Source organism: Hetaerina americana, unplaced genomic scaffold (assembly GCF_022747635.1).
Source record: "Hetaerina americana unplaced genomic scaffold, ioHetAmer1.1.p SCAF_6, whole genome shotgun sequence".
NCBI lineage: Eukaryota > Metazoa > Arthropoda > Insecta > Odonata > Calopterygidae > Hetaerina > Hetaerina americana.
This window is the reverse complement of record NW_027287205.1, coordinates 50991229-51009452: the sequence shown is the minus strand read 5'-3', so window position 1 is coordinate 51009452 and position 18224 is coordinate 50991229. Positions and strand designations below refer to the sequence as shown.

The 18224-nt window shown below is 34.4% G+C and overlaps 1 protein-coding gene across 2 annotated transcripts in view; it reads right to left on the bottom strand.

Moving 5' to 3' along the window:
* ATP8B (ATPase phospholipid transporting 8B) overlaps nt 1-18224 on the bottom strand; it is a 432938-nt gene that overhangs the window by 28718 nt on the left and 385996 nt on the right. For both annotated transcript variants that reach the window (XM_071593620.1, XM_071593621.1), the window contains 5 exons: nt 15141-15250; nt 13728-13919; nt 13438-13609; nt 11202-11306; nt 9202-9490 (listed from right to left, as the gene is read on the bottom strand). In XM_071593620.1, coding sequence (XP_071449721.1) covers nt 9202-9490; nt 11202-11306; nt 13438-13609; nt 13728-13919; nt 15141-15250 — 868 coding nt within the window. The remainder of the gene's footprint in view (nt 1-9201; nt 9491-11201; nt 11307-13437; nt 13610-13727; nt 13920-15140; nt 15251-18224) is intronic.

Here is an 18224-nt window from a genome sequence, read left to right as displayed (position 1 = left end):
TGTTTTTCACAAAATTGAGTACTTTGGATGCATTTTTCATTTCAACAGGCGTGAACCAAGAGCATCAATTTAAGAAAATAATACATTTTTCCACTGTTCTTTATATTGGTACTACTAGTTTCAACGCTTGGGTGTCATCATCGGGTACAAATTAGCCAAGTTACGGTCCAATTATATGCCATTTCCTTCACAGAAAGACCTAACCACCCTCCCTCCCACTGTGAAGTCCACTAATCGCCTTTCCTGATGCTTAACATCCCTCTCCTCCTTCCCATCAATGCTGATCACAACCCCTCCTCTTTCCCCCCTCTCCTTCCCGCTCTCTCACCCACCCCTTCCCCCACCACAAAGGTATATGAATCGACCGCAACTTGCCCAATTTGTACCTGATGATGACGCCTAAGCATGAATAATGGTACCTAAATAAAGAGCAGTGGAAAAATACATTGTGTCCTTCATTTAATGAACATATACTTACACAAATTTGAGCCAGAAACCATCAAATGAACCCAGAGTTTTATATACTATTTCAAGTTTAGCACTTTGCTCAAATGAAAGTCTAAAAATCCCCAAATTTGATTGATTGTTGATGTGGGGGGGGGGGACCTTTGACAGAGGCTTAGACCTGTTGGTCCATTGTACCAACCATGTTTAACCTGCCAGCAGTTTAACTAATAGGTATACAGTTTATTTATAACAGTAGAAATAACATAGCTTTAACTGCTATTATGGCCAGCGTTGTCAATACTTGGTGTGCCTGACCTGGTCAAGGGGAGTCTCTTAGAGAAGTAATGCAGCTTAAGAACAGCCTAGTTCACACTTGTTGGAGTGACAGAGATGAATCATCAACTTCCATTCATTGATAAATGTCAATGTTTATCTTCTTAGCTACTCAACAAACATATGAGAGAATGATGTTCCTCTGTAGTGCATGCAGCTGCCATGTTTACACAATTTTTGCATCATACTGCTGCTTTCTGGCATTATACTTCTAACTGTGAGGCACTCATCAAATCATGTCTTAAACTATTGCCAACTAACAGGACAGAGGAATGACTTCTTGAAATTTTTAGAGTGCTATCATGGATTTCATTTGATTCAACCTCGGACAGTAGGTAAGTACTTTGTTTGGTAATTCTTGTTCCATGCAATCTCATTCTTACAATTCACCTTGCATCTGTCTCTAGATTGAGTCAATACTTTTTAAATTAATATCTCTAAATTTTTTATGCATTTGCCAAGTTCAAAAAGGTAGCAGGTAACTACTTGGATAAACATATACAAGAAATAGGGCACTACTAGATATCTTGATACCTCAATATCCTTTATATATAAGGTATCAAGTATTTGGGCAATACTTTAAAACTTTTCATAGCATAGAAAAAGAATAATTTCATTGCAGGATAAGATCTAATCTTCATCTAATCATAGTCTCTCCTCAGCCAAAATAAAGCTAGCTATGATTACACATCAATTTGGATGTACCACATGCAAAGTATGTTTCTATATTATTTTTTTGAATTTCATTTCATCAAAAGAAGTCGTTTCTCCAAAAGAGACTAACTGTGAAAATTTTTCCCTTCCTTTGCAAAGTCTCATAAATTAGTGCATTTAATGTTGAATTAGAGGCACCCCCTAAAAAATGATGAACAAAATAAATTCATACTTAGGGTTTAGAATAAATTGTAAATTAAATTTTTAAGTGTTGCCATTTTAAAAGAGATGACTTTAGGATGAAAATTAGAGATAGGCAATGAATTTCAATGAATAAAATTCAATTGTAGGACATATATTATTTCATAAATGTACACTGTTACGTTGCTTTGGGGTCTGACTTTTGCTTAAACAAGCCAGTTAGCCATTTGGGAAAAATGGGAATTATTCAATCTTTAAAAAATTTTAGGGCAAAATCTGGCACAATAAAAATTTAAAAATTCAGGCTATTCATATTCAAATTGGACATTCCTGATGAGGAAAATGCTTCTTTTGGCTGGCACATGGTTAAAAATTTATTGGTGAAACCATCTTGTGTTTGGTACAGGCTATCATACTGGCAGTCCTTGGAAAAAATCAAAACAATAGTGGGACCAACTATTGTGATACCACCGATGCATACTGTTGAAAGTGGGATTATTCACTGGAAGCATATTCACCCAATCAGATTGAAAATGTTCCAAAGAAAATTTTGGAAAAAGATGATTTTTGTTGGGAAAAAATCATGTCAAAGTTTGGAATAGGAATCTAGAAAATTAGAACTGACCCACATTCCAAAACACACTTGAAGTGCTACTGAGTGCCAGTGCATCACACTGGTGTTCCTTTACTGTATCCATATCACCAAAGAGGACACATCCACAGCTTTAGCTAAAGAACACTATGTGTGAGACCCAAGGAAGTATGCTTAGCCCAAGGTCATATCACTTAAGCTTCAAAATGTGTTTATGAGAGGATATCAAAAGAGCACTTCAACTTTGTTTCAAATGAGGCTCAGATTACACCCTTGCTGTTAAAATCATTCCTAAACTTAGATGATCCAGGAACATATGAAGTATGCAAAATTTCAGGAAAACTTGAAACATTGCCAAATTTCTCATGAAAACTATAAAGAAATCGTGTATTTTTGCATGATGCAAGAAAGGCATTTTGTAAACACATTAATATTTCATGAAATTTCAAATGTAGTGAAAATGTGTTCCCCCCATTCTACCTACATAGTTTGAGCTGCTTTGTATGCTACACCGATAATATATTTATGAGTGCAGTTACCCTTTCTCTTAATGTAACTGAAGACTTAGGCGGACTTTGATACAAAGCTTTTTCTTAATTATCATATAATTACCCACGGCAATCAACCCCTGAAGGCTAGTATGATAGGCGAGGGTAGAGTTCACCTAATACTTAGCACAACTTCATGCCGAATTCACACATCAGGGTAAGGGGAAACAATCTATGGTTTCCCAGGAAGAATACCCAAAAAATCCAGAGCTTGAGTGAAGCTAAGAGTGCCCATAGGTATCACCCGGAATTGAACTTGGGCCTTCTGGTTAGTAGCCTAGTGCTCTACCCACTTAAGTATCACAACCAGCTATCTTATAACTTATATAGCTAATTAAAAAAGAATTAGAAAAATGTAGGTTTCATTTATAATAACAAAAATAGTTTCTCAAACTTTGGGATATCACAACAATTATACTGTCCATTAGTTAGCTCTCGCTTAAGAGCATTGCTATGTGATTGATCTCTTCACTATGCTAAGCATATCAAAGCACTAGAAATGTCGCAACATATATTTTTGAGAACACTAATTATAAAATTGGCATAAAATATTAAAATTACAAGCTATTTTCTTTAAATGACCCATCACATTTATTTAAATTACAAAACTGTAGTCTAAAAACATGATTTATTACTTTTTGGAGTTATCTGCAGAGTTAGGGTAGGTTTTTGATGAGCCCTGGCATTACACTCTGTTGGACTCTGAAACCCTTACTAACATGAAAAAAAATATCTTCATGCCTCATACTTATTGTTGAAACAAGTCATTCTTTAGCTCTGCATACTTTCTACCTCCATTAATTTAGTCCAAAATGCAAATTATTTTCCTTCCCTCAAACTTACTTTTCCAGAATTCTCCCACCTATCATAGTGTTCAGTATCCCATTCCCTCTCAGTATCTCATGCAACAACTTGAACTTCCCCTTCTCTACTACATAAATTATTCATTCTAAGATTTAAACTGTTGTTCTACTTAGTTTTCCATTTTCCTATTTGGCTTCAAAGTCATTACACACAATCACCTCCCACATTTTACACTCCTGTTCAAAAAACCAACCAAGCATATGGAACACCTACAAATAGAAACCTACACAAAAATTGTTATATTGATAAAATCAACTTATTCAACTGCGTTGTGAATGGAAGAAGGAAAAACATTAAAATTCAAGATTATACTTAGTTCTCACTAAACAACTATTACATGAATAAAAAAGAATAGGTAATATTAACTTCTTATCTGACATTTCTTACCTACCATCTGACAACTTCTTATTTGTACTTAATGTTTGTGCTTGAGCTAAATGTTATTAGAGTTTTCAAGGACTATTTCTCCTTAACTTCATTTGTTATTTTTTTATGATTTGATGAATTAGTTGCTAAATATTTCTGAGTTGGTACTCAGTACAACAGTTTACAAGAATTACACCTTACTATTTTTCTGAGTGCCATTTGCTACATAAATATATATTATTTCCACTGATTTATTTGCAAATGCTATGAGCAAAATTTTCAAGGAATTAAAAAATATACAGCAAACCACTATTAAATAATTCAGTGCCATTTTTAAGTCAAAGATAGAAAAATATTGAATGAAATTGACTCAAGAGAAATTATGAAATAAATAACAAAATAAAATGGAGCATATTTCATGAGCAATAAAACATGCTAAAAATTCAATTCAGTGGGAGATTTCAGAATACATTAAAACCTCTGTATGTACTGAGAAAAATATTTCTATTTGTAGAGCAGACAAATTTATTCATTAACTTAAATCAACCAAAACAAATTATATGATAATGATACATTATTTCATTGATTTCAAGTGGTACCTAAGACTAACTAGCAAGAAAGGTTGAATTAAAATGGATTGAATACATGCAAACCAATTTGTACCCTTTCCATGTGCAATTGGGTGCTTATTTCTATGATTAATTAATGAAGATGGAACTACGGTTTCTTATAAAGTGCTACCATGAATAACTGGTCATCAATCAGGCAATGATTCCTTAGGCCAGTTCAGTTGTTGATGGAAAAGCAATTACCACTAGCCAAAATTATATTTAAGCATCATTCTCAAGTGACATTTAACTGGTAGTTTTTATCAAAGTCGATGGAAACATTATCATCATTTACTAAAGAAAATATATGCTTTCATTATACTTTTTCTCAAACCAAAATGTTGAGAGTAGTAGTAGTTTTGAGGGGAGGCGACCGACAGCTAAGGTCATTTGCGCCATAGGGGATGGACAGGAAAGGATTGAGGAACATAATAAATATTCAATGACAATTCAAACATTTATGACTGTTAGTTTGTTAGTTATGCTAAAACACGACCATTAATCAGGTAAATAACTCAGAGATGATGTTAAAATGTCCAAATTCAATAATGTGCAACCTTAATAGTTTATAAGTTTGAGTTTGTATGTGTTTGAGGTATCTCCAGATTAAGTGAATGTTCACATTTACTGCACGATTGGATGTAACAAGGCATCATAAAACTTAGCCTTAGTCATACTTAGTCAAAAATATAATCGGCAGTATGGAAGAGAGGGGTAACATAGGGGTAGGCTAAACTTGACACCAAAGATATCATTCAGTTGTGTTTCAATCAAGTCCTTCACCAGTAGTACATGTGACAACAAGTTCACTATCCCCTTTTCCACTGGAACTTGAATTCACGTAAACATTCCAAGTCAGGTTAGTTGGTTGAGTAACATGTTCACCTGATAATCTAAAGGTCATGGGTTTAAGTCCTACCTCTGGCATGGGTGTAGCATTATGTGATGGTTCAACTCCTGGGAAACCTGAAGATGAGCCAAAAGCTTATTGGGATCCCAAGCGGTTCACAGAATGCCAAGAGGGATTTGGAGAGGGGTTTCGACAGTCGGGAATCGTAATAGTAAGAAATCAAAGTGATCAAGTGTTGGTGAAAAAATTCAGAGAAAACCCACCAGATTTTTCATAAATTGTTACAATAAGAAGACGAGTATGACAGGTCTTTTAGAGAAATTATGCTGCGAGTCACTTGAGATGTGAAGAGAAAAAGCACGGCTTAGACTTTTAGCAATGTTCAGAACACACAAGTTTAACAACGACAGAAAGGGACTATTAAGGCCCAACTCTATTTAAGTAGGTTAGACCACAAAGATGGGACAAAGGAGATAGACTACCGTACATAGATACATACAAATGTTCGCTTTTTCCTCGGTCAATCAGGAATCATAACAACAAGAAGTCAAAGTCAATACAGAAATAGTCAAAACATTCAAATTACAAGAGGGTACACGATTAAATGCTGCAAAGACAACCGGTACATTCATAGGTGCATGTGTATGTTAGTTGCTAGTATTTGTATTTGCATATGTGTACGTTAAAATGGGTTTTGCATGCAAGAATATATATATATATATATATATATATATATATATATATATATATATATATATATATATATACACACACACACACACACACATACACGAGGGTCATCCGGAAAGTAGTACCCGTTCGTGCCGCATGAAGTGCTGACGACGCGAGTAGCCGCTGGACGAGGTCAGATAGCTTCAGTGGCTTGTCTGCCTTCTCTGAGCCAAGTTGCGTGACGCTAGCATTGCCTGTGTTGTTTCTGTGATTGTTTACAATGTTTAAAAAAATTGAGAACGCCGCCAGTTGTGAAGTGAGGGCAGTGATTAAATTCCTCAATGCAAGAAACGTTCGCCCATGTGATATTCATCGCCAATTAAAGGAGGTGTATGGAGACAATGTAATGGACGAGTCGTCTGTTCGGCGGTGGTGTCGCAACTTCAACATGGGGAGGGGGAACACACACGACGATGAGCGTTCGGGGAGACCGTCTGTCATTACAGACCAACTGGTGAGCTCAGTTGACGAATTCGTGAGGAACGATCGGCGCGTCACAATTGATGACATCTGTGAGCATTTTCCCAATGTTTCTCGAACAATTGTTCATGAAATTGTTAAACACCATCTGCATTATGCAAAAATTTGTGCAAGATGGGTCCCTCGCGTATCTCAATGAGCTGGCGGCGAAGGACTATGCAGCAGGAATACAGAAACTTGTCACACGTTATGACAAATGCCTTAATTTGCTTGGAGATTATGTTGAGAAGTAGTTTAAAGTATCCTCTTTCAAATAAAATTTTTTATGTTTGTTAATATTTACTTTTGTGTCTTTATTTCACGAACGGGTACTACTTTCCGGATGACCCTCGTGTGTGTGTGTGTGTGTGTGTGTGTGTGTGTATATATATATATATATATATATATATATATATATATATATATATATATATATATATATATATATATATATACATACACACACACACACACACACACACACACACACACACACACACACACACATACACACACACACATACACACACACAGTTTTGCATGCACTGTTATTATGTTTTAAGGTTGGTGTCCTAACACCAGCCACTACACACACTTGTGTTGGCTTGGGGGGTATTGTGTGAATGTAGATGAGAGCAAAAATTAAAAAAAAATCACTTCATCAAATTCTGCCTTTCATTGATTAAGTTTTTAGGATAGGCTCTCAGGTTTTTAAAATGTGCATCCCCTCCTCCTGCTCCCCTGTACAGCACTGGACTAATTATTACATGCCACTACCTGCCGTTATTGTAGTCAGTCAAACTAATTAACATGGAGTTGCACAAACATCAACAGTGATTGAATACATCTAACAATAGGGGGCATATTCTGTCTGTTAGCTAAAGTTAGCTTCAATTATTAAAACAAAGGCTTGTATAAAAATTCTACAAATAATGAAGTTAGCATACATAGTATTACATTATGTTCCAATGTTGAGAGTGTAAGCCATGTATAATGAGTAATTACTGTTTCTTTTCCTTATTAAGGTCTTAGAAATATTGATCTTAGAAATAATCTACCCAGGTAGAATCTTAAATTACTGGGGTCACAAAAATCTGGCTCTAATTCACAGTGCACATATTAGCACACATCTCCGACATAAATTGAGAACTTACTGCATGGCTTTAATTTTCTTTACATTGCAACTCAGATAAACAAGAATGAATTTTCCTCTTTTTCAAATTCTCATTTTAGTATTAATATTCTTATCTTAATTCATGTTTAGTTATATCCATTGTTACCAAAAATACCACCAAAAAGATTTCTTGTAATATTCTAATCAATAACTGCAATCACTTATAAAACTCATTAGCAACAAATGAAGACAATCAATTCACTATTTACTCTATGAGTATATATTACTCTATATTATGCCCTAAATGCAGCCCTCCCCATGTCTATTTCATCATATTTCTTACAGGTAATCAGAAGTTTGAGAGACTATGGACTACCTAACTCCCCCCCATGAAATTTCATTTCAAGTGTCCATCTACAAAACTTTCTTGTGAAATCATGGGTAGGTATGAGAAGGGTATCTATGGATTAAGTTCTAGGAATCATATATTTGATTAAAATTATTTTAGAAGCATAATTTTCATCCTGTACTAGGTTGCCATAATAAAACCACTTTGATTGATGGTTGAAAATCCAAATGTTGCTAACAATAACTTCAATTCTATATAATAAATCAAATTTAATATGATCATTCAAACATTAAACACAGCTATGAATATCATCATAAAAAATACAAAAATGGGTAGTTATTAGTACGCCAAAAACAGAATTTTAAATTTTTTACTAGCATAGAGAATGATGTGATCTTAATTGAGGAAAAACATACTGAATGAACATACTCAAACCAGATTTTGTGAGCTCAATATGACAGAAATGTAACATCAAAAAGTATTTTCCTGTAAATTACTTACAGCATGAAGTTAAATGTTTCTCAAAAGAAAATTGCCTTCTGAAACACATTGCAATTCCAGCCATTGAAAGCACATCCTCTCAATGATTTCATCATATAATATCTCATTGTCACATACAAGAATGAAGGCTACATAGAAACTAACTGGCTAACTAAAGATAGGTATCTAAAGAGTAATAGCATCAGCAGAAGCATTTCAAGTGAAGGAACGGCAAGAGAAAAATCTACACCACGTAAATACCTACAAAATGATATCACTCAGCTATGAAAAATGGAAAAAACTGATTGACCCACTCTGCATCTAGCAAAAAGTTATGCCAAAACTGGAGAAGCAACACGTAGGAAAGGGCAGCGAGAAAAAGAGCCCCACAAAAAATTCACAACAGAGTACATAAAAACAGTTAAACGACATAAATTTAGCAAAAGGCTGATCAATGCACATCAAGTGACAATTGAAAATGAGTGAGATTTCACTCTTGCCTTGTTTGGTGGGTTGGGTCAGTGAGACTGGCTTTAGAAAGGTTTCTCTTAACATGGGTATATCAGGGGGAATGGTGAAAGGTAAAACGATGCTTCTGCTGTACCTGGGGTCATCCCACCTGAAAGTCACAACGTTGACGTCATAATTAGGGTGGGGTGATGGAGGGGTTTGATGTGAAGGGTTCAATTGTAGAGAACCACTAGTCATCTGATTATGCTGCGAGTCCAATGGTTGGGAGTTGGCCGAGGAAGGTGCTGCCGCCCGATGTATCGAGTCTCGTAGTTGTGTTAGCTGATTCTCCACTTCCTCATGTGTGTGGCTATCCACCGTGAATATGTCGAGCATCTCATCAGTCAGCAGCTGACATGAATATCCAATGTTGATTGCAGTCTCTGAAAAATCATCGAAATGTCCACTGAATTCTTATTCAGGACATATTCTATGAACTGATACCTCATTGAATGGTCAACAAGTAAAAGAGTACAGCATTGGGTTCAAAACATGAGATTAGTGAAAGTTTGTGAGACAATGAGACCATAAAATTTGACACAACTTCAACTAAAAATTTTTGGTAGACTTATCTGTACTTCAAGGATTTTTATATTTTGTTATCTAATACAAGGGTCATGTATTTTTTAAGATATTTTGTTTTTATAAAACTTTGTATAATTATATTTTCCAATAACTTTTTACAATACTTGATTGTAAATTTTAACTAGTCATTCCTTTGCACAAAAATGAAAAAACATGATGGTAAGAATGCAATAATTTCAGTGTGTAAAAATCATTCGCCTTGACCTGGATCCTGGTCAAGGCGAATGATTTTTACAATCTGAAATTGTTGCATTGAAATACATATTAGCGGATGACTCCGTTAAAAGTTACTCTTGAGGAATCTCCCATTGTTTCTTGGAATGATGGTAAGAAGTCAATAGGTTGAGTAATTGAATGAAACCAACATAAATAAATCTCTAGCATATACTTTTAGAAATAATATAACTTACCAAATATACACATTGAATTGGGGTGGGATCTGTGTTCTTTCAAACCCATTATTGTTAAATTTGAAATTTTTGAGAATCCACAAACTGTATTACTGATGATTCTGATTAAGAAATTTGTGCACTCACAACCTAACTTATTACATATTTTCTTAAACTGAGGATTACAGAAGATGGAAAAAAATACTTGGTTTAGTTCCAAACTCCTGACTTTGGACTTAACATATCGTCATAAAAATTGATTAAGCTTTATATTGAATAATTTGCAGAAAATAGTGTTGTCCAAAATTAAATTTAAGAAAAGCAAAGAAATAAATGGTAACTCAATGCCAAAAAAAGCAAAGTCAAATAACTCAGATTATGATTTGAAGTTGTAGATATTTGTCATGATTTCTGTCATTGTTGTAGTGTATTTTTGTACAATTTATGGGCAACCATATATCAATGTAAGGGTTTTGATTAAGAGACAGAAGTGTCCTTCTCAGCCAAAAATAAACTCAAACCTTCCCTTGAATACAAGTTGAGGACATTTAATGTTCAGAAATGAGTTTTAAAACTTAAGGTGAAAATAAATCAATAAAGGCAAGAGCAATGACAAATAGACATTTGAAGACATAAAACTGCTTAAAAAGCAATTCAGGAAAACAAATCTTTACCATGTGTGTTCTCAGTGATCTATGTACAAGAATATGTTAAGAAGAACCATTAAATTTGCATCAATTAATTGTATTACTGACCGAGAAAAAGTAACCCTAATTTATGACTCAAATATAGATTTTCATTAGTCTGAATCTGCCATTATTCCTAAAGATATATGACATAACTTTTGCATTTAAAATAACATTAAATACTTGTGATTTACTTGATTCTTAAAGGACTTAATCATTTTGGAAACATCTAAGATTGATGCTAGATTATACACACAACTCAAAACATGGCTACTAATATTTGCCAGTACCTATTCCTCAATGGCATTGGATACACAAACCAATGAACAAACAGGCACCACATATGTGCTGGGAGACAAGGAGTAGGATAAGAAATAATTAAGAAGATTTTGGGGTTACCAAATTAGTCTTATATTCAAACTTATTTAGCTTACCTTGTTTATCACCAGTTAAAACCCATATTTTGATTCCGGCCAAAGACAGATTTGCTATAGTTTGTGGGACTCCATCTTGGAGTTTATCTTCTATTGCTGTTGCTCCTAAATAAGAAAGAGAAACACTCATTTATTGAATTACACTCTAATTGAAACTGTAAATGTAAATTAGACTTCACAATAATTGAAGGAAAAAATACTTCCTCAATATTATAACTTATTAATAAAACTCCAAACAACCATATGCAAAATTTGAAAGCAGATTTCTGATATACACTACATAAACAATACATTCTCCCCAATAATTGTATATTATTATTAGGTAATCCACCAGTTATGGCAGGTTTTGGATGAACTAAACCACCAAATAAATATTTTGTTTTCAATGTACATAGGCATGTATTTTTAAATGATTAATAACTACTATATACATTTATTATATTGCCTAAAATTATAGAATATTCAGCATATTCCATATTAACTCTCACATGGCAGCATTTAATGATAGCATTAAATTGGGTGGATAAGCAACATTAGTTTTCTGGGATAATTTTGTACCTTACGGTACTTTACATTTTAATGTATATTGATATTTAATGATGCATGACAGCAAATGATAACTTTGAAATGGGAGAAAGCAAAATGCTATCCAACATAGGATTTCCAGTAATGAAATCATATGCTGTGCTAATAGTAATAATTTTTTTTCAGTTCTATGTACATGAACAAGCCTGTGAGTGACCCAAATAATTAGAAATGACCCTGACCTCTTTCATTATGCTCATCCTTCTGCAAATTAAAGTCAACAGTCTTTCCTCATTAATAATCCTTTCTGTCCACAAAATAATTAGACCCATGATACTTTTTATCCAGCAAATTGTTACTCTAAAAAGATCTCCTTCTTAGCTAAATTACACCTCCTTTTCCATGATCTTTTAAATTTCTTTATATTTATCAATTTTTATCATAAAACTGGTCATCGTAATAAATAATTCATTCATTTATCATTTTTGAATGTTTCACCCATAAGGCATAGTACCATAATGACCTTAGTTGTTAGCCTATTGGTCCCTGGTTTAAATTTAGGTGAGGCCTTTGAATACTCCTGACTAAAACCTTCCCTGTATGGTTTATGGGTGACCTAGAAATTAACAGGGAAAGGAAGTGGACCATCTACTTTAAATATGTGAATTTGCTTCATGATACAGCTTTATATCAAGAGATCTCACTTACAAATCAGATACATGCTGGTTAATAAATTTCGAGTCAAATGCTCAGAAACATATGCTAATAAAAAGTAATGTTTGCTCTACAACTGATTGTTCCATATTTCATGTCTGTTTGAGTTTTTCAGAAGTTAGTGTTGGCACACATCCATTCATGTAAACCCGCCCAAAACCAACTCTGCATGTTAAAGCATCATTATCCCAATCTAGATCCATCTCACCATATACAAAAAATTGGGAAGTTAGACGTACAGAGAGTAACCTGCAATTTAATGAGTATGATTACATTTGGTGATTACAATTATTCTCTTATCCCCCACAACACAAACCATTTTTTATGTTGATGATTGAGTGTTGAATTATTTCATTTATGAAACAATGTGAAGGACCAGATCTCCCAATTGCTACTAGAGGGTGCTGATGAGTTGAAGCATTGAGTCACATTATTTAAAGTGAACTAAGAGGTTACTTCACAAAAACCCTCTCAGAAACTTTTCATTAATCAATATGATGATACTGGTGGGAAATTATAAAATCCTACTCAAGTTAAATAATTTTTCGTGATGAATTTCCACAAATAAGCCATATAATATGCAGCAGTTATGACTGCCTGAAAATCTCACCCTCATGGGATTTTTAAAGTTCAAAAAAGTACAGCAGACTGCTATTAATAAAACTTACACATGCTGGCTTCAATAAGAAATGGATGAGAAACTAAAGTGAAAACACTCAAAAATTACCTTATTGTTTATATATCAAATAATTCTGTTTGATTATAAAAATAATGAATATGGCAGAAATGTATATACTAGTTACACATTAAGAGAATGAGAATCATACCAGTCAATTTCCGACAGCTTTTTGCTTACAAAACGAAAATTTAATTGTATTTACAACTAGGAATTTCTTATATTGATACTAAATTTATATTAATTTCAAGTCAGAGCAAATGGGGAAACACAGGGATTTCTAGAGTATTTAAAAAACAATACGTAGCACCTGGAACCTACCTAATAATGTCATATCCTTCTCAATTTCTTCATATATAGCATCAAGCTTCTCATCTCTGTTGTCCATAGATACGGCAGCTTCCTGATGCCTATGCTTCCAATCATTAAAAAAATCCTCATCAAGATCTCGAATAGCTAAACATAATGTTCGAAGCCCTTCACCAGCAAATTTCTGAAAATGTAAAATTATATAAATTTACCAATTTTTAATTTGCATAAAGTAAAATTAAACTTTTTATTTTCAATACAAAATCTGCTTAAGGAAGTTAGTGCCACAAAAGAATACTTACATTTAAATGCTCCTGTGTTTTTGATTTAATTTCTTCACTGCCACATTTTAACCTTTCATAAATAACATTATCTGCTCCCTTGCAATATAACCTTAGTTGCCGCCCTTTTCTTAAAATAACGGACATTCTTTTACGGACATTATTGAAATCTAAAATACACAGAAGCTCATATCCTTCAGGCTGTCCTTGGACCTAGAGTTATGGAAAGCAAAAGCTTTATGCAAGAAGAAAATTAACGGCACACATTTTCAACAACACTAATATAATTAACAACAGGTATTAATAAATGGTGGTTGGTATACATATGTATCCACAACCAGGAAAATTTTATTTTCGTCATGAATTACAAAGTGTTTCTCAAATCTGATATTTTAACGCAAAATATATTCTCCACATTCCGTATTTTTTGATGGAATACTATTGATTCCTAGCAACCAAATCAACTGAGTCTGATGGATAAAGCCCAAATTTGATAGGAAAGTAATAGCATTTATTATTTTTGAAATCAAAATTTTTCACTTTTCAACTCTCAACAAATGCTTTAAAAAGCCCAGCACAAATACTAACTTTAAGCAAACCATAAAATATTTACACTACTAACTGCAGTTAAAGCTTGTCTAAATAGTACCCATTTCCCGTATTTAGTTTAGAACTTAAGGATAAGATATGATCAAAGAGTGAGTTGGGAAGGAAAGAAGACAGGTGGGGACGATGAAAAGATAGAGGGTAGGTGGAGAGTGACAGAATAAAGATAAGAAATGGAAGAAAACAACAGAATAAAGACAAGAAACATAATAACACAACAGAATAAAGAGAACATACAGAAGAATACAGAGGGCACAGGTGGAGAAGGTATAGGGATTAAAGGAGGAAGATTCACGAGATGAAGGGATTGGATAGTAAAGAGTGTGGTAGAAGAATAATGGATTCCGATAAGGTTTGGGAAGTAGAATAGGGATGGAAGCATGAGAGAACGGGATAGGGATGGAGGGAGGAAGTAAGAGGGAGGAGTGAGTGGAGGATGGGAGGAGAGGTGGAAGGGCCTGAGTGGGAGAGGGAGGGAGGAAACTAGTGGAGGTGGAGGAGAGCAGACAGAGGGGAAAGGTTATGGGGTTTTGGGTTAGGAGAAAGGAGGAAGATATACAGAGTAAGGGGTGAGCTGGTAGATAGTGGTCTATTACTTTGTAGAGAGACCTACTGACACTTCAGGAGAAAGAACAATTTTACATGCTAGTATCAATGCCATAGTGCTCTGTACAATACTTTTACTCTCCCCTTAATTTACCCTCTGTTGCAAACTAGTTACATTTGAAAATGTCATATTTTCTTTGGCAGAGCTATACCCCCCCATGGCACTCTCTGATTTTGTCTTATTATCATCCTGATTAAAATCCTAGAATGAAATGTACTTACATCAATTGTAATACTGTTGGGACTTCTTTCTTTAAATACAAATCCAAAATTTCGGGCAGCTGAAACTAATGCTGCTTCATCTGGAGACTGAGCTTGATACTCCAACTTTCCTGAAAAATAATCAGTGACACTACTGTAAAACTGGTTTGGGCATATATTAAGATCAACCACCAATTTAAGATAGAGCTTTTGATGCCTTCACAATTTATCATACAAAATGCATCCTCTTCTGCATTACCTCTTTTAACAGTCTTTAGCCCTTAACACCTCCCCTATTCACATATGCCACCTTTATATTTACCACTGATAATCTGCTTCCCTACACCACACTATCCCTAAAACATCTTCATAATTTTATTATATCCCAGGATCCACAAAAGAATGATTTATTATGTAACTAAATCTTCATATTACAGATGAATTAATTTTTCTATTCATCAAATTCACCTTCTCTAGGTTCTTACATCTCCATCTCAAAATCACCTAGATTCTTTGATTAGTTCAATCCTCCAGTTCATAGATTACTGCCACATAACTTCTCCTCCTGCTATGCACTTCTCCAATATTTTAATGCTCTATCTACATTAAAATGTATTCTTTTATTGCCATTGTTCAAGGACCAGTCATCAAGTACCTTCTCTTAGGGATTTTTTTGTAACTGTGATATTATCGTTGACACAAAAAAGGAACGAAAGATAGATTGTAAAAGGTTAACAGCTTCTACAGTACCTGGGCCATATAAATAATTCCCTGCTCATGATTATGGCCCTATAATATACAATTTTAACATGTTTTCATCAGTATGGCACAAGTGAAATACAGTAAATGCTGCAAGTCCATTTTCTCAATCCTTATTAAAATATAATCCCTTCTGAGGGGATCATTTTTATATCCAGCCTATTACTGTCCACACCATGTCACTAGGAGATATTTGCAGTGTGCTGGTACACTTCTATTATGTAACCTAATACCAGTTTATCCTATTGCAAAAGGAAACAGCATAAAGAAATATTTATTTATTTAGCATTACTCCGAAAACAGCACTTTTTGGCTATTGGAATATTTAAAGAAATATCAAAAACAAATTATACATAAATTTTGACACTCAACTAACACAAAATTTGTTCACATCACTCATTCAATTTTTAGCTGTTGCAACAATGGAAGCAGGTAAGAGCAAGGAGTCAGCTGTACCGCCAGTTGAAACAAGTGCACAAATATAACAATTCATATTCATTGTCAGATATCTCATTTACCAAAATATGCTACAAATGTGTTGTTTTCTGAAATATTGTCAATGTGTCCTTATTTAAATTCACAATGAAACAGCACTATTACAAGAAAATGTATTTTTATGTTGAGAGATCTTGCATTGATTAAGAAGATATGTGATGTTAAGGTATTTTTTGCCATAAATCTAGAAAAACATTGGATTGAAGACTCTCACTAAAATGTTGTTCACATTTCCATAACTATAGGTCTAAAAATGCTTTTCCTCCTGCTATTTGCACAAACATCCCATTTTGTAATGAGGGAGGCAGGCCTATTCTATTTTGTTTGCATTCAATAGCTTAAGTCTAAGAAGTTTTATCAAAATACACATAGCATACATTTTATCCCTGTTTCTTTAGCAGCTAGTTGCCTTGATTCTTAGTTATTAATAATATTATTAGGTAGATAGATATAGCATTACTCCTAATTTTTCCACACATTACCGTATTTTCCCATCTATAACGTGCACGTTATCAATACAAAAATGTTCAGATGATCAAAAAAATGACGATGCACGGAATGTAATGAAAATTGAAAAAATCCAAACATAGATGTATTTTTATACACACTACATATAATTTTTACGCACATATAATGTTCAGATGATCAAAAAAATGACGATGCACGGAATGTAATGAAAATTGAAAAAATCCAAACATACGAGGGTCATCCGGAAAGTAGTACCCGTTCGTGAAATAAAGACACAAAAGTAAATATTAACAAACATAAAAAATTTTATTTGAAAGAGGATACTTTAAACTACTTCTCAACATAATCTCCAAGCAAATTAAGGCATTTGTCATAACGTGTGACAAGTTTCTGTATTCCTGCTGCATAGTCCTTCGCCGCCAGCTCATTGAGATACGCGAGGGACCCATCTTGCACAAATTTTTGCATAATGCAGATGGTGTTTAACAATTTCATGAACAATTGTTCGAGAAACATTGGGAAAATGCTCACAGATGTCATCAATTGTGACGCGCCGATCGTTCCTCACGAATTCGTCAACTGAGCTCACCAGTTGGTCTGTAATGACAGACAGTCTCCCCGAACGCTCATCGTCGTGTGTGTTCCCCCTCCCCATGTTGAAGTTGCGACACCACCGCCGAACAGACGACTCGTCCATTACATTGTCTCCATACACCTCCTTTAATTGGCGATGAATATCACATGGGCGAACGTTTCTTGCATTGAGGAATTTAATCACTGCCCTCACTTCACAACTGGCGGCGTTCTCAATTTTTTTAAACATTGTAAACAATCACAGAAACAACACAGGCAATGCTAGCGTCACGCAACTTGGCTCAGAGAAGGCAGACAAGCCACTGAAGCTATCTGACCTCGTCCAGCGGCTACTCGCGTCGTCAGCACTTCATGCGGCACGAACGGGTACTACTTTCCGGATGACCCTCGTAGATGTATTTTTATACACACTACATATAATTTTTACGCACATATATATATGTATATACAGATGCACGGCCTCTATACACGCTCAAGATAACTATAAAACCCTGGGCACATGGTATCTATACAAATTCATGAGAACTACAAAGTTCTGGGCGCGCATTATACATAAGGTGCATGTTATCGATGGGAAAATACGGTGGCTTGAAATGTATTTCATAGTCATCATCGACACAAAATAATTACTGCTTGCAGTGCCACTGTTAAAATAATATTCTTGAATGTTGTGGTTATATGTAAGTGCATACTATACCTGTATCACACACACACATAGTATGCCTATTTCCATTAGCTATAGACAACTAATGACCAACCAGCCTATATGTAATTCTAATTTTTGGAGGT